Source organism: Patiria miniata, unplaced genomic scaffold, assembly GCF_015706575.1.
Source record: "Patiria miniata isolate m_02_andy unplaced genomic scaffold, ASM1570657v1 HiC_scaffold_3, whole genome shotgun sequence".
Taxonomy (NCBI): Eukaryota; Metazoa; Echinodermata; class Asteroidea; order Valvatida; family Asterinidae; genus Patiria; species Patiria miniata.
Window position 1 is genome coordinate 23,374,848 of NW_024037069.1, and position 25,017 is coordinate 23,399,864.

Below are 25,017 nucleotides of genomic sequence, written 5' to 3' on the forward strand. Positions count from 1 at the left end.
GTGTTAAGAGTCGAAAAGTGGGAAGAGGACTCGGCGATTTGGTTTCTGTTGTGTGCTGGTTTATTCTGCATAAACGGGAAAAGGAAAGCAAATTATGACATGGTCTTTCCTCGTCTCCGGTCAGCATTGCAATGACAATTAATATTTACAAACACATAATTAAATGGAATAAACACAACGAAATAAGAGTGCAAACTATCTGCATCTATATTATTTCTAGGAAACACTTAACTATTAAGTTAACGATACGATTAAAGAAAAATGGAAAATGGCGGCTTTTGGTGGTTTCCCGCCAGCGTAATTTTTATTCCTAGGAGGGTTAGGGGCAATGTCATGAATAATTCATGTTTATCCATGAGAACGGACAATGACATCAACAGCATTGTTGTTAGTTACTCAACTAGTTACAATACATTAAAGCATTTTAAAGAACGATTGTCGTCGAGCTACCACACAGTAGCCTAGTGGATAGCGAGATGAGCTATGGATACAAAGATCCTTGGTTCGAATCCACGTCGTCGCTGCTCATTTTCATCAGCTATTTTTCTTCTCCAAATCTATCACTAAGATAATTTTAAATTAAGGGGAAAATAGAACGAGAACCTAAGTCTTGCAATGATTCAAAGGAAAAACTGACTTATTCATGACATTGCCCCTAACCCTCCTAGGAAAAAAAATTACGCTTCCCGCCAAACCGTATCTTACGGCCGCCATCTTGGAAAATTAAGGTTTTTACTGAAAATAGCATCAACATCCAAGATAATGAAACAAAATACTTCAAACTACTCGTTCCACAAGATCAAGAAGATAATGCAATAATAATTTACAGTAAATCTAGACTGATTAAGGTTAAGAATAATTCAAAACTGAAAGTAAGCGGGAACATGTTCATTTGAATCTGTGCTTCAAAAGAGCAACACTTACAGAATTATTCAGGAAATCACATGAATACATCTACATACTTGTTCATGATAAATTAACTATGAAATGTAAAAGGTAAAAGTACAAAATATTTACCTGCATAAACGGGAAAAGGAAAGCAAATTATGACATGGTCTTTCCTCGTCTCCGGTCAGCATTGCAATGACGCTAACCAGGGTCCCCTTCACTACGGCTATTGTGATTGGCCGTTGGTGATTTAAATAATAATGAAACAGATTTAAATAAGAAAACAGTACTTTGGGAGAAACTTCAAAATTATGGGGGGACCTTTTTTAGGCTGGTGACACTTATAAAACCTAGACACGACATTTGCTATTGCGCCTGTGAGCAAATTGCTGCACGCATAGAATGTTATTTGAAGTATGCGCGTAAATCGAAGCCTCAATGATAATTTGCCCATAGATAAGGGAATAAATGTGTGTTCGGAAAGTATTATAACAGTCTGTTTAAGACCGGTGAGAGTCTGGATGGGTGATAATTACCCGAGGCGAAGTTTTTAATACCGACCGAACACATATTTATTCCCATTCATAAATACCTTTTCGGTCCAAAAATCAAACCAAGTCAAAAACTAGACGATGCCAGCCATTTTGTTCAACAATTTTACTTCATGTTTTACGAAACACCCCTCTGACTATAATATGGAAAGCTTCTCCACAACTCGTCACCCATGTCGTTACCTAATAAGGACATTGGCGTGCGCGTCGCGCATACTATGCGATGTCGCGCAAAACGCAGCTGGGCTGGTGTAGTGTGAATTTCGGACCATGAAATACTGATTCACTGGTAGTATTCGGCATGCATAGGTGAGGAATGTGAACGTTCAACCAATAAAAGTTAAAAGGAACCGGATTTCATGGGAGTCCAAATTTCATGTGGCACTGGAAAATTGTTTAAGACCAGCTAGCCATGTCTTTATCATCCGTTTAAGACCTTTATCATCCGTTTAAGACCAACCTCCGGTTGCAAAGGGTGGTGACGTCAAAAGCCACCAAGTACGGAATTTATAATAAATATAAACCTATGATTGCAAAGGGTGGTAAAGTCAAAAGTCACGTGGCGTCGTCAGTTCTCCACCCCATCCCCTTACGAACAAAAAAATGTCTTAAGTGACATGCTGGGGCTCGAACCTCCAACCCCAAGACTGTCGATCTAAGAACGTCACTCTACCGACTGGGCTACCGGCTCGAACATACCAAGTACGGAATTTATAATATATATAAACCTATGATTGCAAAGGGTGGTGACGTCAAAAGTCACGTGTCGTCGTCAGTCCTCTATTCCACCCCTTCGCTCTAACGTAAAAAAAAAGGTCATTGGTGACATGCAGGGGCTCGAACCCACAACCCCAAGACTGTCGATCAAAGAGCGTCAATCTAACGACAAGGCTACCGGATCGCACTTTCTAAGTGCGAAATTTGTAATATATAAAAACCTATTATTGCATAGGATGGTGACGATCGAAGAACATCACACTACCGTCTGTGCTACCGGCTCCCACTTACTAAGTACGAAAATTATAATATATATAAACCTATGATTGCAAAGGGTGGTGACGTCAAAAGTCACGTATCGTCGTCAGTCCTCCATCCCACACCCCTTAGCTCTGACGAAAAAAATAAATGTCGTTGGTGACATGCTGGTGCTCGAACCTCCAACCCCAAGATTGACGATCGTAGAATGTCACTCTACCGACTGGGCTACCGGCTCACACTTACCAAGTATGGAATTTATAATATATAAAAACCTATGATTGCAAAGGGTGTTGACGTCAATAGTCACGTGTCGTCGTCAGTCCTCCATCCAACCCCCCACCCCCTAGCTCTGACGAAAAAAAATGTCGTTGGAGACATGCTGGGGCTCGAACCTTCCAACCCCAAGATTGACGATCGAAGAATGTCACTCTACCGACTGGGCTACCGGCTCACACTTACCAAGTATGGAATTTATAATATATAAAAACCGATGATTGCAAAGGGTGTTGACGTCAATAGTCACGTGTCGTCGTCAGTCCTCCATCCAACCCCCCCCCCCCCTAGCTCTGACGAAAAAAAATGTCGTTGGAGACATGCTGGGGCTCGAACCTTCCAACCCCAAGACTGTCGAACGAAGAACGTCACTCTACCGACTGGGCTACCGGCTCGCACTTACCAAGTACGAAATTTATAATATATATAAACCTATGATTGCAAAGGATGGTGACGTCAAAGGTCATGTGTCGTCGTCAGTCCTCCATCCAACCCCTTCGCTCTGACGAAAAAAAATAAATGTCATTGGTGACATGCTGGGACTCGAACCTCCAACCCCAAGACTGACGATCTAAGAACGTCACTCTACCGACTGTGCTACCGGCTCACACTTTCTAAGTACGAAATTTATAATATATATAAACCGATAATTGCAAAGGGTGGTGACATCAAAATGACGTGTAGTCGTCAGTCCTCCATTCCACCCCTTCTCTCTGACGAAAAAAGATAAATGTCATTAGTGACATGCAGGGGCTCGAACCTACAACCCCAAGACTGACGATCTAAGAACGTCCCTCTACCGACTGTGCTACCGGCTCCCACTTACTAAGTACGAAATTTATAATATATATAAACCGATCATTGCAAAGGGTGGTGACATCAAAATGACGTGTAGTCGTCAGTCCTCCATTCCACCCCTTCTCTCTGACGAAAAAAGATAAATGTCATTAGTGACATGCAGGGGCTCGAACCTACAACCCCAAGACTGACGATCTAAGAACGTCCCTCTACCGACTGTGCTACCGGCTCCCACTTACTAAGTACAAAAATTATAATATAGATCAACCTATTATTGCTAAGGGTGGTGACGTCAAAAGTCACGTGTCGTTGTCAGTCCTCCAACCCACCCCCCTTAGCTCTGACGCAAAAAAATATATGTCATTGGTAACATGCTGGGGCTCGAACCTCAACCCCAAGACTGACGATCGAAGAACGTCACTCTACCCACTTGACTAATAGTTCGCACATACCAAGTTCGGAATTTATAATATAGTTAAACCTATGATTGCAAAGGGTGGTGACGTCAAAAGTCACGTGTCGTTGTCAGTCCTCCATTCCACCCCTTCGCTCTGACGAAAAAAAAATGTTATTGGGGACATGCTGCAGCTCGAACCTCCAACCCCAAGACTGACGATCGAAGAACGTCACTCTACCGACTGGGCTACCGGCTTGCACTTACTAAGTACGAAATTTATAATATATAAAAACCTATGATTGCAAAGGGGTGGTGACGTCAAAAGTCACGTGTCGTCGTCTGTTCTCCACATTATCCGCTTCGCTCTGACGAAAAAAAAATAAATGTCGTAATTGACATGCTGGGGCTCGAACCTTCCAACCCCAAGACTGTCGAACGAAAAACGTCACTCTACCGACTGGGCTACCGGCTCGCACTTACCAAGTACGAGATTAATAATATATAAAAACCTATGATTGCAGAGGGTGTTGACGTCAAAGATAACTTGTCGTCGTCAGTCCTTCATTCCACCCCTTCGGTCTGACGAAAAAAAATAAATGTCATTTGTGACATGCAGGGGCTCGAACCTACATCGCCAAGACTGACGATCTAAGAACGTCACTCTACCGACTGGGCTACCGGCTCGCACTTACTAAGTACTAAAATTATAATATATAAAAACCTATTATTGCTAAGGGTGGTGACGTCAAAAGTCACGTGTCGTTGTCAGTCCTCCAACCCACCCCCCCCCCCCACCCCTTAGCTCTGACGAAAAAAGTCTCCACATTATCCACTTCGCTCTGACGAAAAAACAAATAAATGTCGTAAGTGACATGCTGGGGCTCGATCCTTCAAACCAAAGACTGACGATCGACGAACGTCACTCTACCGACTGTGCTACAGGCTACCACTTACTAAGTACGAAATTTATAATATATATAAACCTATGATTGCAAAGGGTGGTGACGTCAAAAGTCACGTGTCGTCGTCAGTCCTCCATCCAGCCACTTTGCTCTGACGAAAAAAAAGTCATTGGTGACATGCTGGGACTCGAACCTCCAACCCCAAGACTTACGTTGGAAAACGTCACTATACCCACTTCGCTACCGGCTCGCACATACCAAGTTCGGAATTTATAATATATAAAAACCTATGATTGCAAAGGGTGTTGACGTCAAAAGTCACGTGTCGTCGTCAGTCCTCCATTCCACCCCTTCGGTCTGACGAAAAAAATAAATGTCATTTGTGACTCGAACCTCCAAACCCAAGACTGACGATCGAAGAACGTCACTCTACCCACTTGGCTACCGGCTTGCACTTACTAAGTACGAGATTAATAATTTTTAAAAACCTATGATTGCAAAGGGTGGTGACGTCAAAAGTCACGTGTCGTTGTCAGTTCTCCAACCCCCCCCCCCCCCCAGCTCTGACGAAAAGAAATGTCGTTGGAGACATGCTGGGGCTCGAACCTTCCAACCCCAAGACTGTGGAACGAAGAACGTCAGTTCGGAATTTATAATATATATAAACCTATGATTGCAAAGGCTGTTGACGTCAAAAGTCACGTGTCGTCGTCAGTCCTCCATCCCCCCCCCCCCTTAGCTCTGACGGAAAAAAAAATGACGTTGGAGACATGCTGGGGTTCGAACCTTCCAACCCCAAGACTGTGGAACGAAGAACGTCACTCTACCGACTGGGCTACCGGCTCGCACTTACCAAGTACGAGATTAATAATATATAAAAACCTATGATTGCAAAGGGTGGTGACGTCAAAAGTCACGTGTCGTCGTCAGTCCTCCATCCCACCCCTTCGGTCTGACAAAAAAAAATGTCATTGGTGACATGCTGGGACTCGAACCTCCAACCCCAAGACTGACGTTCGAAGAGCTTCACTTTACCCACTTGGCTACCGGCTCGCACATACCAAGTTCGGAATTTATAATATATAAAAACCTATTATTGCAAAGGGTGGTGACGTCAAAAGTCACGTGTCGTCGTCAGTTCTCCACCCCACCCCCTTCGTTCTGACGAAGAAAAAAAATGTCGTAAGTGACTTGCTTGGGCTCGAACCTCCAACCCCAAAATTGACGATCAAAGAACGTCACTCTACTGACTGAGCTACTGGCTCGCACTCAACAAAAATGGAAATTATATAAGGCCCGGGAAGGGACAGGGTGGAATTTTTTTTGGAATTTCCTAATTCGTTCGCACGAATTCCTATTTCGTTCGCACGAATTCCTAATTCGTTCGCACGAATTTCTTTTTCGTTTGCACGAATTCCTAATTCGTTCGCACGAATTCCTAATTAGGAATTCGTGCGAAGGAAATAGACATTCGTGCGAACGAATTAGGAATTCGTGCGAACGAATTAGGAATTCGTGCGAACGAAATAGGAATTCGTGCGAACGAATAACTAATTTGTTCCCACGAATTAGTAATTCATAAAATATGAAGCCCTTCCCGGGCTTAATATTTCTACGGTTTATTCGGTTATGAGAAAGTGCAAAGTCATTGAAATAGCGAAGTAAGGAATGCAATGCGTTGAGTTTGGCATAATTCCTTCTGGTGCACTAAAAAAACAAACCCTTCGCAGCGAGGTTGGTGTATATGGATTACACAAAAAGTTGAATATTTATTAATTATTAATAAATACTATTTGATAGGAATTAATACTGTTTTACATTCATTATTCTTATAAACAGAGCAATTTCTGTTGTTGTCGGGCTTGCAGTTTGTCTGAGTATCACCCGTTATCCACGGAGCAAAATCTTGTATAACAATCTGATATGTCTAGACGTGCAGATATACGCGGAGTCGACTTTACTAAATCGTGACGTCATCTCATTCCTAAATCAGGACTAAATGTAGTCCAGATTCTGGACGTGATTTTTTTTGTCACAGGCCCAGTAGGGCGCCCTCTCCGAATATCCACTCGCTTGTAATCTCTGCTATAATTTCTGTTACTGAAAGTAGCAAACACATCTCTGCAAAGATCCACCTGTCTCTTTTCTTGCTAATACGCCGTGACCTATCGAGGGTGAGTATACCAAAACTGACGATTTGTATTTAATTTAAGAGTGACAAGCTTTTAAAGTGGCCTGAAGTTTAATGAAAATGTGTAATTGTCGTAAACAACGATTATTTTTCTTTCGAACCAGATGTGGAAATATCAACAGGAGCTTTCCCATGCTTTACTAGTTTTAGTCAACTCAGAAATTACAAAGGTTACACCCTTGGCTTGGCATCAGTAGGATAAACATTATCTGAATTCATTCATGCCAGTGTTTGAAGACGCTGCCCTGAATAAGCACGACCAACTTGAACTTCAATTGTCAGGTCCTTAAAGCTAAGGCTATTATTTGCTATCATTGTGAACAATACATTTTTCATTCGGGCAGTTAATTACAGAATTTTGATGTGACATCTGCTCGAATTGGATCTGTTTTTGTGCGAGAACAGACCTGCAGCATGCTACCAGTCGTAGATGATCCCGCAAGGGATGCAGTCTATCTGAACAAGGGAGAGAAAGTAAATCAGATTGCATTGGCAATATAACTGGTGGTTGTGCCAATTTAAGCCTTTTTGGAAACCAAGACTGTGCATGCCATAGAGGGACAATCAGTAACCCACGCCTCATATTCAATCTTAGTGAGAACTTTGCCAAATAAGCAAAAAAGGCCGAAAGGTGTAAAACCGAAACTGTTCCCCGTTCAGTGTGAATGCCTCAGTGTATGCAGCCCCTGGTTCTGGGCGCCATGCTGCGAATTGGCACACCTGATGGTAAATGTGAGGCATGAAATCAATATTGGGCGTGCACAAATAATTTTTCTGTGATTCTTTGAACAATGCCAGGATTAAGTTTCGACTCAAGGTCGTCATGAACATTCTGTCGTCCTTATGCCCCAGACTGTGCCCTGCAACAACAAGTTCCCGTTAGTTGTTGATTGCCAACCGATACCAATCGATAACAATCTGATTTGTCTAGACGTGCAGATATATGCGGAGTCGACTTTACTAAATCGTGACGTCATCTCATTCCTAAATCAGGACTAAATGTAGTCCAGATTCTGGACGTGATTTTTTTTGTCACAGGCCCAGTAGGGCGCCCTCTCCGAATATCCACTCGCTTGTAATCTCTGCTATAATTTCTGTTACTGAAAGTAGCAAACACATCTCTGCAAAGATCCACCTGTCTCTTTTCTTGCTAATACGCCGTGACCTATCGAGGGTGAGTATACCAAAACTGACGATTTGTATTTAATTTAAGAGTGACAAGCGTTTATAGTGGCCTGAAGTTTAATGAAAATGTGTAATTGTCGTAAACAACGATTATTTTTCTTTCGAACCAGATGTGGAAATATCAACAGGAGCTTTCCCATGCTTTACTAGTTTTAGTCAACTCAGAAATTACAAAGGTTACACCCTTGGCTTGGCATCAGTAGGATAAACATTATCTGAATTCATTCATGCCAGTGTTTGAAGACGCTGCCCTGAATAAGCACGACCAACTTGAACTTCAATTGTCAGGTCCTTAAAGCTAAGGCTATTATTTGCTATCATTGTGAACAATACATTTTTCATTCGGGCAGTTAATTACAGAATTTTGATGTGACATCTGCTCGAATTGGATCTGTTTTTGTGCGAGAACAGACCTGCAGCATGCTACCAGTCGTAGATGATCCCGCAAGGGATCAAGGGAGAGAACAAGGGAGAGAAAGTAAATCAGATTTACAATATAACTGGTGGTTGTGCCAATTTAAGTTGTGCACAAAGAATTTTTCTGTGATTCTTTTAACAATGCCAGGATTAAGTTTCGACTCAAGGTCGTCATGAACATTCTGTCGTCCTTATGCCCCAGACTGTGCCCTGCAACAACAAGTTCCCGTTAGTTGTTGATTGCCAACCGATACCCTCCCTTGCTTTCCACCATTTTTCAAGAACGAAAAAAGTCAGAGTTCTTTTTTTTTTCCTAAAGACAAACTCATACCAAAGGAGCATTTGCTTTGGTGATTTGTTTGAATGTTTGTCTGTTGGTTGGTTGTTTGGGGGTGTTGGGGTGTTGGGGTGTTTGTTTGTTTGTTTGTTTGTTTGTTTGTTTGTTTGTTGGGGTTTTGGGGTGTCAGTTTGTTTGTTTGACTAGAATATTTTTCAAAATTCTGTGTACACTGTTAAAAAGTTGGTTATAACGGCTTACAACACTGAAAAACATTTGTGAAAATCAACGAAAAGAACAGAGAAACAAAACGTTAACAATGTAGCAAACGAATTTAATGCAAATTTATCTTATTTGGGCTGAAAATTTCTTTCGTTCACGTCTAGTATCAAAGAGATGGGTATAGATATGGACTCCGTAGATACGGCAACAGGATCCGAAGACAAGCCTCTCCTCGAAGCTGAAAAGGGTAAACAGAGATTTCCTTGGGTTTCCCTGGCCATCTTTCTGGTTCTGCAAATTCTTATCGCCGTTCCAGAGGGCATGCTGCAAACCCTCTCGGTGCAGTTCGCTCGCTCGGCGTTTGCCAGCGAACGGAACGTCACCCTCCCGGTGGGAGTCAACGCGTGTGCGACCAGTCCCCACGATAGCAGTGAGCTCGCCGACGTCCAGGCGGCCGTCGCCCTCTTTGCTACCTATCAGAGCTGCTTGAAGGATTTCATCCCAGTTCTGACCGCCCTGCCACTTATTGCCCTGGCGGACTTCACCGGCCGCCGGCCCGTACTGCTTTCGATATGCCTCGGTGGACTAGTCGAGGCTACTGGCTTCCTGATCGTCTCCTTCTTTGAGATATCCGTTTATTACACTCTCGTTGGCTCTGCAGTTTTCGGCGTTTGTGGGGGGTTTATACTGCTGAATTCCATCAGCATGCTTTACGTCATAGACATTGTCCCCAAAGAACACAGGGGGGTTGCACTGGCGATGATCTACGCTTTTGAGAGTGCTGTCATTTATCTGGGCCCTTTGGTGATTAATGTATTACTTGAGGCTCTGTCTTCGTATACGATATGTTTCTTGATACCAGCTTGCTCCGCGCTGTTGGCGTGCCTGTGGTTGCTGCCTCCTAATCTAGTTCAGGAATCCGTCAAGAAGCAGCCGCTTGACCTGGGAGTGGCTTCGGGCATCGGTCGCGGCATCTGCCGTCTTTTTACAGACACATTCAGCGTCCGACTCGTAGTCCTCTTGGCATGCGATTCGGTAGTCAACCTCCTGGTTGAAGGCTTCGACAACACCGTGTCTCTGTACGGCTTGGGTGAGCCGTTCTGCTGGTCGCCGACCCTCCTAGGTGTGTTTTCGGTCGTACATGGTGTCCCACACTCACTCGGTAAGAATATTCAGGATTCGATTTCGTAGGATTGCGAGCCAAGATTTTCATTTCAAGCTGGGGCAATTTTATACAGGGTGTCCCCCAAAAGGTACAACCCACAAACCAAGGGATAATATGATCAATCTACGAACATAAAGACCATTGAACTTTGGTTTTATCATAAAGTAGGGGCAGTAAGCTTACCATTGATATCTTGGATGGATGTATACCTCTGGTCATGCAGCACTGAGTTCCATTGTTTTAAACATGGTATGTAAAAACCTCTATAGTTTGGGAGTAAAACAATGATTGTGAACACAACCAGACACAAGACAAGTAGCTTCAAGGGATGATTCAAGAAACAACTCCCAAAGAAAAGGTCGTACGCGGCCCCCTGGCTGGTGGTATTCTACTTTTGCTAAGCAAATCTCTTCTGTACAGGGTGAGTAAGAAATGAAACCCAAATGTCGGGATACTGTTTAGTGAAGTTCTGCATGTAGCACTTTCAAAAATTCGGATATCAAAGCCCAATTCATAAACTTTCTTTTAGGGGCCATTCAGAATTTTCAGTGTTTTAAAATTTCGATCTTTTTTCCAAATTGTGGGTGGGTGGGTCAAGCTAAATAATTGAAAATCGAAATTCACTTTCCATGAAAAAAAAAAGAAAAGAAAAAGAAAGATAGATCTTTTGACTTGCCTGAACTACACGCAAACGTTCCGATATCGCGATGCGTGTTACTTTTCCAACTTCGTCCCCTGTACATGTACTGTCAGTGGCATAGCCAGGAATTTTTCAGTGTGTTTGTGGGGGGGGGGGGGGGACTTGAACATTTCATGGGGGGGGGGCGTCATGTAGATCAATGATAATTTTTTTCGAAACTCAAAATCTCAGTGGGGGAGGCGACTGGGGGGTGGGCGACAAGGTTTCATGGGGGGGGACTGTCGCCTCCCACGCCCCCCCCCCCCCCCCGTGGCTACGCCACTGCAGGTCATACAGTTAAAGTTTATGTAAACTTGTATGAAAAGTCAAAGAAAAGTAACTCTCATGATCTATTTGACACCAAGTTTGTGTTAACTTGCCGGTAACGCCCTAAAAAAATTATCCAGACAAATATGTTTATTTTGTAACATTTTATGTTCGTCTGTCGGTCTTCTATGCTGTTATGTTTACTTTTAGGTACCTTCAATGGTACTATGTTTAATTAACCTGTTCATTTGTTTAATTAAACTAATAACGCACATATAGTTGCCAAATATGGCAGTAACAAGTATGAGGTCGGCAATTTCGTCTTTAAAAATCTTGGTACGTCGGGTTACCGTACACACAATTGTCCTGGAAACAACAGTACCAAAGTACAGAAAGTCGTACGCAAGAGCTCCCCAGCAAGTATCGCTGACGCCATTAGGCCTATGATTCCAACATTTCTCACTGTGTCACACAGTGAAATAACTAAAAAGCGTCGTTGTATTGTGGACACATAAAAGCATTCAAGTCGCGTTCTTGCACACTTTCTGCAAGTCGACTGGATATCCTTGAACCACTGCCCCTGCTTTGCATAACAAGTGCACATGAATGAACGATTCGACTTTTATTCAAAGAAATTTCTATGTACAGTCACCAGACTCAAAGTAAACAATCCACGTGCATAACGCACGGCTACACCATCGTACAGTGTGGCAGGGACACCAACAAGTAAAACAACAATTAAAATAAACATTTTTTTTTTAAATGGATAAATATTCTGATTGAATTTCGTTAAAAGATACTTGTTGGTGATGTATCATATATTTTATCACATAAAAGAGGATGACCAACAACTTCACGCCGTCACTGAACTAGACACACATGTACATGGTGTTCAAGAACATGTACATGCAAGTGCAGTACATGTACAGTCATGTTCAGTTTTTTATTAATCGAAATTAGGGGTGGGTGGGTGGGTCAAAATAATTTGGAAAAAAAGTCGAAATTTTAAAACATTGAAAATTCTGAATGGCCCCTTAGTACAAGAATCATTCAAATCAATCACGTACTCATGTGACGGAAATTTAAACACAACCACCGTTTTAAAGTTCTGTCCAAGGATAAAAAAAAAAGGTTTGCGTTCTTTTAGCAAAACGAAAACAATTCACATACATCCCTATGTAATTTGTTTTCGTTTTGCTGAAACAACTATTAGCTTTTTGTGATCCGTGGACGGAACATTAAAACTGCGGTCGTGTTTAAAATTCCGTAACTTGAAAATTACATGGGTGATGTGAATGATTCTTGTACTAAAAGAAAGCTTATGAATTGGGCGTTTATATCCTACATTTTGAAAGTGCTATACATGCAGGACTTTACTGAAACAATGGTCCCGACATTTGGGTTTCGGTTTCATTTTACTCGCCCTGTACTTAGCGAAATCCTGAGTTAAGCTCCGTGAAAATTTCCCATGAATGTTTTAGCGTAACAAAAGCTTTACTTTATTTCTATTTTTTTCCAGCGGCACCATTAATCGTGTGGGTGATTGAGTTATTTCTCTCCGATTACTGGTTGATATACATAAGCATTCTGTCATCTATCGCGCAATTTCTATTAACAGCAGTGGCAACAAGTAACGAAGTCTTGATCTACGGAGGTAAGAAATTAAAAGATCTCAGAATGCAAGTAAAAGTTAGTGCAAAGATCAAAATCATTTCCCCGGTGGGGAAAAAATCACTTGTCGGGCTGTCTGAAGACTCACTCTGTTAAAATGTATTCTTCGAGTTCCGCACGAAAAAAAAAACAGTGTTCTTCATGCATCCCCTAGCTTCTGCACAGACTTCAGGGAGCAGTGGCGTAGCTACGGGGGGGGGGGGGCGTGGGGGGGGGGGGGTGAAACGTTGTTGCCCCCCCCCGAGTCGCCCCTCCCATGAGATTTTGAGTTTCGAAAAAAATTATCATTGATCTACATGACCCCCCCCCCCCCCCCCCCCCCCCCAGCCCCCCCCCCCCCCCCCCCCCCCCCCCCCCCCCCCCCCCCCCCCCCCCCCCCCCCCCCCCCCCCCAACTGAAAAATTCCTGGCTACGCCACTGAGTGTATGTCACATGGTGCTAGCGTAAATCCAATATAATTCATTTCAATTTTCAAGTCTTCATAAGGTACGTTGGTAGCACCATGTGACAAAATCTCTTTTGTGAGAATGTGTGGTTCTGTAAAGAACCGGAGGGTACTCAACGTTTCGGACAGCATGCTCTATGTGTCTCCTGACGACGGGCAGAGCATACCGTCCGAAACGTTGACTACTGTCTGGTTCTTTTCAGAACCACACAAACTCACAAAAGAGATTCAGCCACATGGTGCTACCGCATCAACTTACCTTATTATTACCCTTCACCATGCAAACCTTCCAATCTCATTGCAAAAGTCTTCCTTTTAGATATCAGCTTTTACATGGAATAAAAACACTTCTAATCTTTTTTTTCCAGCTTCGCTAGTCGGGATATTTGCTGGTGTTTCCCAGCCAGTGTTTGTGTCTCTCATAACGAGGCTAGTGGACACCAAATTCCACGGTATGTTTACATTTAGTTCACAATTTTTATTAAGAGACTGTAGAGCAAAAATATATACGCCTGTGGACTGGCATGGCTGAACAGAAGTTTGTGGTAAACGAAGGTACCGATGCGGGTATTTCGAGGTACGGGGTACATAAGATCCTAATCTCTTGAATAAGGTTTTACTTCAAGATAAACTGAGATAGAAACATTTGTTTGGGGAAATTTAACAGCAACAAATGGATGCAATTTTCAGTAGGGTAAAATAGCATGTTGACCAACATTGGTCAAATCATAATTTAATATGATTTGGGCAAACGCTGTCCATTTATTTGGGTATGTATTCGATGGTTTGATAAACTTACTAAAATGTTGAGCAAAAATGACTTTTTCCCCCAAAAATGTTAGGAATTTTTACACGAGAGAAGGCATTTTTTGCTAACTTTGCAGTGAAGTGTTTTGGGCAGGCTGGCCATATAGCATTTCTAGCTCGCGAAATTAGTCGCGGTGTGGCCGCGGAAGATATGTTGCGAGAATGGGGGCTGTCGGACCTGAGTGGTACATAATTTGGGTGAGAATATTTTTCGTGTTTCCCAGACAATTAAGAAGCTGAGATTACTTTTATGTATGAGTTTATTCAGAATGCTAATCGTCGCATGAATGGGGTAGGCCTAGCACATTTCAGGCCCATAATTATGTACGTGTTGCCTACATGTACACGATGTAGACCTAACCTACATACGATACAATGTCACAAGCATAATTAATAACAGTTATATAGATATCGCGGGCACGTGTTGCCATTTCATCTCTCCTATATTGTACAGTTGAACATAAATGATCAGTGCAACGAGACATTTGAGTTTGATTTAAAACTAAGGCAGGTTTGTAAATAAAGTGGACGGATCATTGCGAAACAAAAGTTTCCACAAACATTTGGAAATAATTCCTGCTGAACGTTTTTTTTTAGACAGTTGGGAAATTTTCCTACCCAACACATGGGCAGAGTAAATGCCTGAAAACTGTTGAATCAGAGGCCACATGTCCACTCATTCACATGTGCAATTTAACACATCGTTTGAACACTCCCTTTGTTCCATGCATACTTTACATAGGTTTTAATTATGGATCTCAGTGCATTTTTCCCACTCGCTAGATGTTTTCGGGGGGGGGGGGGTGCGATTGGGCTACTTGAAGTTATTCAGTTAAGTGATTTATTTAACTTTCATATGTAGTCTTTGTTTGACTTTTCTTTTCATGAAGGACATTATACATATGCCGACATTATGTGGACATCACTTATGAGACAAAACCAGCCCTACGTGATAGTCTTGTACAGCAAATCTCACGGTGCTAGAGCCAACTGACGTGTTTGTGATGATCGAGAAACAAGATTTACCACAGCAGTCTCTGACGAAGACCATCGATGTCATATGACTTGTCTCAAAAGGCAATCATCGTAAAGTTTAAATTTTGTTTCCATTTTTTTTATCAACATGCTGTCTTGCTTTAAATTATATTTAATTCTGTAGTAATTGAAACACATCTCTTTGAAAATCGTATTTAAAAAAATCAGCCTTCAAATGAATATATCTTTCGCATTAACGTACAGTGCTTGACACATTGGTTAAAATGCCTTATATGATTGAAAGACATGTTTGATAACAGTTTATTAGACAAATACAGACTCAAAACCAAAAAATAATGGGGGTTACACACATGTTACACTGAAATGCATCTACCATTTTGCAAATAAAGGACCTAATTCCAATATCAAACATAATTTTGAACAATTTGAATTGTAACAGAATGCAATCATCGTTAGTTGATACTTAAAAAAAAATCAGAACATGGATTTGAGTAACATTTAATTATGTACCGTAGTAATTGAAAACCAAGTCATCATCATAATATGTTTTAGAAAATGTTGTCTTGATTCGAGTTACATTTAATTCCGAAATAATTGAACACCAAGTCTAAACGTATTATTATCAGTTTAAATGTTAATCATCTCTTTGAAAATCGTGTTTTAAAAAATCACTATTAAAAAAAATCATTTAGTGTGATCAACTCCCCGCTTTAAAGGGTATTGCTTCAAAGTTTTAATTTTAAAAAGTCTTCAAAAGCTTGCTGTTTGATGATGTTGTTTGTAATAAAATTTTACAAAAACCAAGTCGCGCTTTAAATGTATCCCTTATTTAAGCATTCCGCAAACATCAACCATTTTGGTCAACACAATTGCCCTAAATTATAAAATTGAGCAAATCTATACAATTATAGTACCCAACATATGACTCTTCTTAGTAGCCAATAATTGAGAAAATACTAACCACCAACTTGTCAAAAATTATGGACCATTTTTCGGTTAATGCATGGCTTACCAACAATTGGTTCTTTACATTTACCCAACTAATGGATGATAAAATGTACCCAACTGTTCCGTCTGTAAATTTTCCTAAGTTTAAGGTAAACGTGTTTGCCCAACGGCCGCTGGGCATTTTTTGCTCGAAAAATGTGGATGTTGACTATTGTACCAACGTCGGGTAAAAAGTTACGCAAAATTTCACCATTTTTTGCGGTGTGTATTGAATCAATCTGTGAAACAAGAGGTACATAGAACCATCCTTCTGAAAAGCCATCTATAATTATTTTGGGTGCCTATGGAATATCCGCTTGCAGACAAGCGTCTATGATAATTCGCGCAGATTCGGCGAATATTATTATCAAAACCACACCGCGTCTTGACCTCGAGATTCTGACCATTAGTAGTGGAGCCGCTTCTATCACGTCTTCCGTAACCCGTTATTGTACATGTATTACAAACACGTCAACCAAATTGACCAATCAACAGCTTTGTCCAGATTTCTGATCGACATGACGTCACAGTTTCAAAAGTCGACGCGCGGGGTGGCATAAAATGTGCATGCTTAGATATATACCAGATGGATACGGATAGAGGGCTCCGTTGGAAGGGTAATACTCGGACTATATTGTGTCATGTCCCGCCCGAATATAAAATGTTCGGTAAAGGCCTAGTGACCCCGATTTTTTCTGCCCCCTTTTCCGGTAAAAAATGTTCCTAAATACGGAGGCGTATTAAAAGGATATGCAAAGGTTTTCCAAATTGCTTTCCCTCCGCGGCGAGTTGATATATCTCTTAGGCCAAAACAAAAAAGTCTCCGGTTTCTGGTATGGAGCTTGCCCAAAAAGTGGTGCGGCGACGCGGCTTTTTTTTTTATCCGACTTTTTTGCTTCAAATGTCGGCTGATGACTGCAAATGGTGCCCGACTAAACTTAGTACAAATAGGCCTATATGGAATTGGGAGTCCAGAGAGGCCACATAAAGCTTATTCTCGACCATAACTCATCTAAAAACACGTTAAAAATGTGCAGCAGCAGGATTCCAGTCAAACTAGTGAGTTTGGCGGTTTTGAGACATCATCTTTCATTGAAAAAAAAATTTCATTTTGCCGACGCGCATGGCTACAGCGACGCGCGCGCATACCAGAAACCGGAGACTTGTTTGGGGGGGGGCCTTAGTTTACTCTGCTATAGCCAGTAACTCGCCGCAACCATCTCGTCCCCGTGAGTTATACCCATCGCATTTTGTTTGGTAGCACTTATAGTACGATAGTTCCGTATAATAGGCTTATGTGTATGCAGTCAGTTGCCGTGTCACGCGTAGCTGCTCTATTTTCTCGTCCACACAACTGACAGCAACGGGAGGCCAGCGAACGATGGCCGTAAAAAGGGCTTCAGAAAATTCGCAATTTTCATGGCAAACCACCAACGATCCGAACAAACAATGTTGTTTTAGGTAGTTAAAGACCTACTTCATACATCCATCAAGGTATTTTTTTCTCAAAAAAAAAAGGATTTCAATGCATTTTGACGATATTATTTCACGGACAAATTGACTGAAAATTGGGTCGTGGAATTTCCGGTTTTTTTCGAGAACGACGAAAGTCTCCCATTATGTTGAGGTAAACAAAACAAACGAAAGAGTGAACCTTCATCTACAATAAATATCTTGAACGTGACGTCGTTAATATTTTATGAATTCGATGTACATGTACACCTCATGTTTCCTAAAACTTCCATTTTTCACAACGCGAAAAGATCGTCGCCATTGTAAAGCATAGAGCGAGGAACCCAAACACGGTATGACCTTGTGACCCATACGCCCACTGATTGGTCGAGCTCGAGTATGGTCTGCTTAATATTCATAGGTCATTCATTGCGCGTTAGCACGTGCTATTCACAATGTTTTCAGGCCAACGTACGTCGGCGCGTACTTTACGTTCGTTTACACGCGTACATTGTGATTGCAAATCATGAAATCTCGCAAAAGTCTTCATTTTTCAACCGGCGATTTGGACCAAACATCAGAAGTCTCCTGCACGTGTTTCACATGAAAACGAAGCGTATACTTTCTTCTATCTATTGAGCCTTGCCGTTTGTTTTGGCCTTTTTTAAGAACCGAATGTACACCTAAAAACTATCGGCCCTCGATTTTGTTGATAAAAAATATGATTTTGTTTGACAGGCCGTAACAACACTTTATATTTGTCAAAAGCAGTTATTTTGGTATCAAAATGAAGCACACGATTTAAACGTTTTACTTATTTAGCCATCTTGGCCAAACAGTGCATGTATCTAGGGACTTTTCGTGTTTTTCTGTAGTCTCGAATAAATCTCGTAAAATCTCGCGTACGCTTTTGGGCCATTCGTGCTTGACCTCGGGACAAGAAACTGAGGTCAAACAGGGCTGTGTGCGTGACACGGCCACTGACTGTATGTGAAGGATAACCAACTCTAATGGAAAACATGCCCCCCCCCCCCGGCCTGCAAACAGGGCGTTGGGAAGGGCTGATGAGTTTCACAGAATCTTGTGAAGGAAGTGGGGATGGCATTCTGGGTAAATATCTTGACCTATATAAAGACATACAGCTGCAGCTGTTTAAGACTGCAGTTATAGCTAATGCATGTAAATGCTATCCGAAAACTTTCTCGTAGAAATGCATACATTCCATACCGGATGTGATTTATTTTTTTATCGCGGACCAATAATTGCGAAAAAGTGAATTATCAGACCAAAAAGAATTTTTTTTTGCAAAAATTGCGAAAAAGCCAAAAAGAAAAACAATCAGGACAAAAACAAAGGCTTTTCCGCTTTTAAGCAGAAAAGCCAATCAACATGGCTTCGTAGTACCCGTCCACTAAAGTCCGGGCCGAATCGCCGCGGTGCTGAATCAGCCGGGCAGTGCTGTCGCATATAGGATCATAACCCGTAACGCCAATAAATCTGGCCCATGGTGTGGTACACTGTAGACTAGATCTTTTCAAGTGATTAGCCATTCTGAGTCAATTTAATCGGATTTTACGCACGTTGGGCCCAGCCGTAAAGGGAATACACATCATTTGCTTTTGCTGTAATTTTCAGAAATGGATGGATTTGGGGGGTTGGTAATATATAGCAAATATTGTTACACTGACTTTTTTGACGTTTGGGGCTCGATGCTATACAAACCACGAAAAATAATCATTTGCCTGTAGTCTGGTTCCCTGACTCCATTTAAGATGACACGGAGCAAATTTAAAGTCATTTGGGGAATTGTATGGTCAGGGAACCAGTCTAGCTGTCCGAGTTGTACCCGTTCATGGGTGTGTAATCGATTACAAACGAATGCGGACTACCGTAACTAAATATGGTCAATTGGGGCCAGTATTTGAAAAAAGGCAGTTTTTTTCCAACGCTGGTCGGCCGACCAGCATTAGCTTGATACAAAAATATCACTTTTCTTGAAAATGACAGTATACCAGGTGCCATGATTAGGATGCTGTCTGTCATTCACTAATAGTCCAGCAAGGTATTTCAGAATAATTTGGCAGTTTTATTTTGTTGATGTTCGCAATTAAATGTTGTATTTTCCCTTTAAGGTTTTTCTTGGTCTTCTTGTTATTCTGATCTTGTCAACACAGGCGCACTGTTTTCTATGTACTCGCTGGTCTTCGGCGCCTCCACAGCTTTCTCGTTTATCCTCCAGAGTGCAGCATATTCCTTTACTGTTTCCGCTGGTCTCACCGTTGTTCTTTTCTATGCCATGGCTTCATTAAGCGCACTGGTACTCGTGCCTACGATGTAAGTATGACGTCAAGATATGCTACTGGTGACCGTTATGATCAGGGTGACCGTTTTGGCCGAACTTAAGCTAAATTTGACAGAATTTGTAGGGAAAAAAACACGAGGTTGACAGAAAATTTGTTAGGATGATTTTTTTAGCAGATTTCTAGCAGAATTCTGTGAAATCGGTGATTTGAAAGAAAAACATGGCAGATTTGAAAAATGCAGCTAGTTAGTTTAGAACAAGCTTCAATTTGTTTTGTTTGAGGAAATTTTATAACATCTGCATGTGTGAGTGTACAAGTATTTATAATGTATTTCGCGTAATAATAGATTTTGTTAAATTTAGCAGATTTTTGAAGTGCATCTAGCAGAATTTTGCCATTACCTTACGGTCACCCTGATTATGATAAGGGACCATTTAAAATGACCAGTGCAGTAGCCCGTCTAAAGTGTGCATGTTCGGGAAGCGCAAATTGCTTTGCCGCTGGTATTGGTTGCATGCTTCCAGAGTTTTTTGAGAACATGCTCGTGCAAACAACGCACGCGATTCAATGGTGTTGTTTTCACAGGTTGAACGCACACTCACGTCAAAGTTTGTGCCAAGTTTGAAGTTGTTTGGGCGAGTGGTTCTCGAAAAAGCTGCAAAAAATAGCGCCGATATTCACCCCTACTGGACAATGGTATCGCCCCGCAGTAAGTTTGCTCAGTCGACCGCCTACAATGGTAGCCTTGACCAAGGCTATCAGCTTGTTCCCATACGAGCTTGTTCCCGCTACTGCACACCGCGTATGGCTGTTTGCGGAAGTGTGTTTGGGGCGAACGTACATAGTACATGCACACAAAGCACACGCAAGGGTCGTTGGGGCTAACGGTATAGTACAACTAGTGATTGTGTCGCGGCGCGCGCGGTATGCGGCAGCCGGAACAAGCTCGTATGGGAGCAAGCTGATAGCCTTGGTCAAGGCTACTACAGTGGTCGCTCAGTCGACGTTGCGTCAGTTTGGTCGTTTGAATTCGCTATTTAAGCAAGCATTTGTGAAATGTGAGTGAAGGAATTCGAGACAGGTTCATGTAATTACTTTGTTGGTCAGAATTCAAAAAAGTGTCTTTATCCAATTTGAAAATACATGACAGCTGTTTTCCACGCCACAAAGCAGCAGTCCAAACATAAATATATTGATCATTTTTTTTTGCATAAAAAGAAAGTACCCAGCTAACCAAAAAACGTTGCAAAAACGTTCTCATAACGTTACGGTAATGTTCCCAGAACGTTTGAAAATAACGTTATGGGAACGTAATTGTGTAGAGTTCTCTTGACGAAAGCAGAAGAAAGCAGATGTTACTGAATTGAAGCATGTTTACGATCACGCTAACTGAGAAAAAAAGCAAAAGTAAATATACAATTTACGCACATAATTATAACCAAAAATTATACATGTACGTGAACACGATAAAAAGAGGGCAAGGATCTCTTGAGTTTAATGTTTATATGTCGACTTTCATGTATCATCTTTAATTTTCTCGCATCAGTTTAGATTTTTTACCTCTTTAGATTAAAGACAGATAACGGATACTGATTGCAATGGTACTCATCAGTTTTGCTCTCATACCTAAACGGAGAAGTTTCAACAGTTCTGTTCTACAGTATCAGCAGCTGCCTATTAATTTTTATTAAATTATAATGGGACCCAAAAATAAAGATCAAACGTTTATTATGCCCTGCAAAGACCAAAAATAAGCATATGTTGTTGCTTATGCAGAAAATTAATAATTCGTACAGCCTAGCCACGAACCGTTCTTTCGATAAATCAGAATATAATTTCATTACGTCAGTGCAAAGACAAAACAGCCATAAAACGTGTATTTTTAGATGACAGACATGTGTTACAATAACTCCAAGGCATTTAGAGGCTCCGTCAATCTCCATATTGAAGTTTGTCGTGTTTATTTTTGGGTAGCCATGTGCAGCGCCAGAAATGCGTTTCAAAAGTTAGATTATGTCTTGCATATTATTTGCTGAGGCAGTAACCAATTTCCAATGGAGCAAGCAGTGGTCAAACTCCTTTTTTGTGCGGTAGTGTGGTTAGGGTTTGTGACTCATGTTCAGAGGGTCTGGAGTACGAATTCAGCTGCTCGCAATACGTTGTGTCCATGGGCGTAGCAAGGAGGGGGCAAGGGGGCACTTGCCCCCCCCCCCCCCTGGAAAAGCAAAAAGAAAGAAGAAGAAGAAGAAGAAGAAGAAAAAAAAAAAGAACAGAAAAATAGGCGCGAAGACAAAGTGGTGTAAATTTAATGAGTTGGAGGGGGGCAACATGTCCCTGCCCCCTTCTAAAACTGATAAATCGAGAATATGTTGAGAAATGCAAGCATTTTTGGCAAAAAAAAATGTTTTGCCCCCCTCTAGAAAAAAATCCTGGCGACGCCCATGGTTGTGTCATTGGGTAAGCCACTGCATCCACACTTGCCTCTCTCAGCTCCACACAGGCGTGTAAATGGGTACCAGCATTAGATGGAGAGTAGCCTGCGCGCGACGGACTAGCATCCCAGGGGGAACAGAAATATTCTTTGAAACCGGAGATAAATGCCGGCGCTGCCCAATGGGCCATATTTGCTCCTGACAACCCTCGAAAAATGATAAATTGAGAATATGCTGGCAAAAGTACAGGTATTGGGGGGAGGAAATGTGCTTTGCCCCCTCTAGAAAAAAATCCTGGCGACGCCCATGACATTCAACGTGGCAGTCCCTGGCGGGTATATGTGTGTGTGTGTTCCATAACTATTTGAATAATAATCTAAAGTCTTTATTACGAACAACAAAGGTTACCGTACAGAGGAGCCAGTTGATTGGCCAAGATCTATTGATCACGCCCCTTCGTTTCAGTGAGGAATGTGATTTGCCAGTACGACCGTCATGACGAGCTGTCATGACGAACCGTCATGACTAACCGCCCAAAACGAAAGCACGCTAGTTGCACCCGAGGGTGTACAAAACACCATGTTCATTTCGAAGTTTGGTCCATTTTATTCTTCGTATTTATTTTCCGTTTTAATATGCTGGTGCGCATTGCTAAAAAAAAACCATGCATTAGTTGTTTAAGTGCTATATGCTTCAGAATTAAAACAGAGTACATGTATAGCCCCTTAGCTTTTATCAACAACGTTTTTAAGGGACAACACCCAGAACATTTTGTTTTAATAGTTCCTCCAAAGGACATGACATACGCCGTTATCAGATACATTTTTGTACTTTTGGATACTGGGGGGATGCACGCCCCTCCCCCAGCCCTTCACCAAAAAATAGAAAAAAAATTAACTTATGTTATTGTGCTCTCCTCTAGTATCGTAGTAGCGTATCCAGCATCTCAAAATCTTCAAGAAGGCGCAGGAATCTCACAATGTTGAACATGGGTAGAGCGTATTTAAATAAACTTGAGGAGTTATTAAGATTATAAATAAAGTTCGTACGGTTTACCCATCTCGTTTCCCTATGAGTAGCCGTGGTTTTGTTTGCCCTTTGCAAAATATAATTTTCACCGTTCTGATCTCACTTCCAATACCGAGGGGAGCTAATATCGACTGTCCACCCGAAATAAACCATGTTATATTTGTTTTACTATACCTCATACATATTCAGTTGCCGAATTTTGTTTTATTATTATGCACCTAAAACAAAATTTGGGGAAACTTGTACAGCTCACCAAAAGATTCCACTTCAATTACTAGTTCGGTTCGTTTGCAATATAATACAGTTACTACAGTTGTAAATACAGTTGTTTGCAATGTGTACAACTTTCTTTTGTACAGGAGACATCTTTACACGGTCTATACATTTTCTCCAGTACGGCATCATTGAGCTCTGTAAATTAACATTTACGCGAACCGTGCAACCATGCATCTCTCCTGTGCGATGTTCGCGCGTGCGTACTGCACCCGTGCGACAGTTCCTCGATTGCTCTGTAAAGCGCATGCGTAGTAGACTGTCGCACGGGTAACCCATGCGACAGTCTACTACGCATGCGTATTTACAATGTGCGTGAATCCTCGCGCGCGCGTTTGGTAAACAGCAAGAATAACATCTGGCACGTGATGGTGAATTGACCAGTGAACGTTCGGCTCTCGATCATGAATATGTATGAGGTATAGTAAAAAATTCTGACTCACTGGTAGTGTTGCGCATGCCTACGTGAGGACTGTGAACGTTTAACCAATAAAACGGCAAGAGGCACTGGATTTTTAGGAGTCCACATTTTATGTGACACTGGAAAAGTGTTTAAAACCAGCTAGCCATGTCTTTATCATCCGTTTATGACCGGCCACGTGACGGGCTCTCGACCAATAGGAATGGCCAAACTGTCTGAGGTATTTATGAATGGTACTTTATAAGCTATTTTAATATTAATTTTTCGCGATTAACATAAATAAAATCAGGAAATTTTGCGCAGAATTATTTGCTCTTATATTTGAAAGTTAGCCCCAACCCAGCCTTGAAATATGACAGGCAAAATATTTGAAATCTGAAGCATTTACTCCTTTTTATTCATATGAAACGAAGTTAACGCTATAGTGTTGCAAAAGCTAATAGGTAAATAGTATTTATTTTCAGATTTTAGCAAATGGTTTTCAGTAGAAGCGTTGGCTTAATTTTCATTCATACAGATGCGAGTATAAATGCTTAAGAATAGTAAAAGCAAATTCCATGTTCTATTCATACGAAAAACATGGTATCATTTGTACTTTATGAACTTTAAATTGTTAATATTTATTTTTTGCGATTAACATTAATAAATGAAGTAATTTTTGGAGAGAATTATTATACATGTATCTGTTTTGTTATACAGTTTATTGGGTGGCCCAAAATAGAACCTCATGTAAAAAAAAAAAAAGTCGAAGAAGGTACGAAGTCATGTACTTATCACAGAACGGTTTTAATAGCATTTGTTCGTAATCATCGAATATTAATGTTTTGTTTCCTTTCGTTTAATCAGATGTATGCACATCCTGGAACCAAAAGATGGCTTCGATGACAAATCTCCGTAAACAACACATTTCCTCTTTGATCTCAGAAATCACGGAGTTGATTCTGGTAGTTATAGATCACCTATACCCATGTGAGATTATAGTTACATGTATATACCCAGCACGATATGTGA

At 41.4% G+C, this 25,017-nt stretch overlaps 1 protein-coding gene across 1 annotated transcript; it reads left to right on the forward strand.

Moving 5' to 3' along the window:
* The first annotated feature begins 9,253 nt into the window (after positions 1-9,253).
* LOC119736569 (proton-coupled folate transporter-like) lies at positions 9,254-25,017 on the forward strand. Its single transcript, XM_038210584.1, has 5 exons — positions 9,254-10,241; positions 12,710-12,844; positions 13,675-13,758; positions 19,723-19,882; positions 24,853-25,017. Exons 1-5 carry the CDS (start codon positions 9,254-9,256, stop codon positions 24,902-24,904), a joined length of 1,419 nt encoding a protein of 472 aa, XP_038066512.1. The 3' UTR covers positions 24,905-25,017.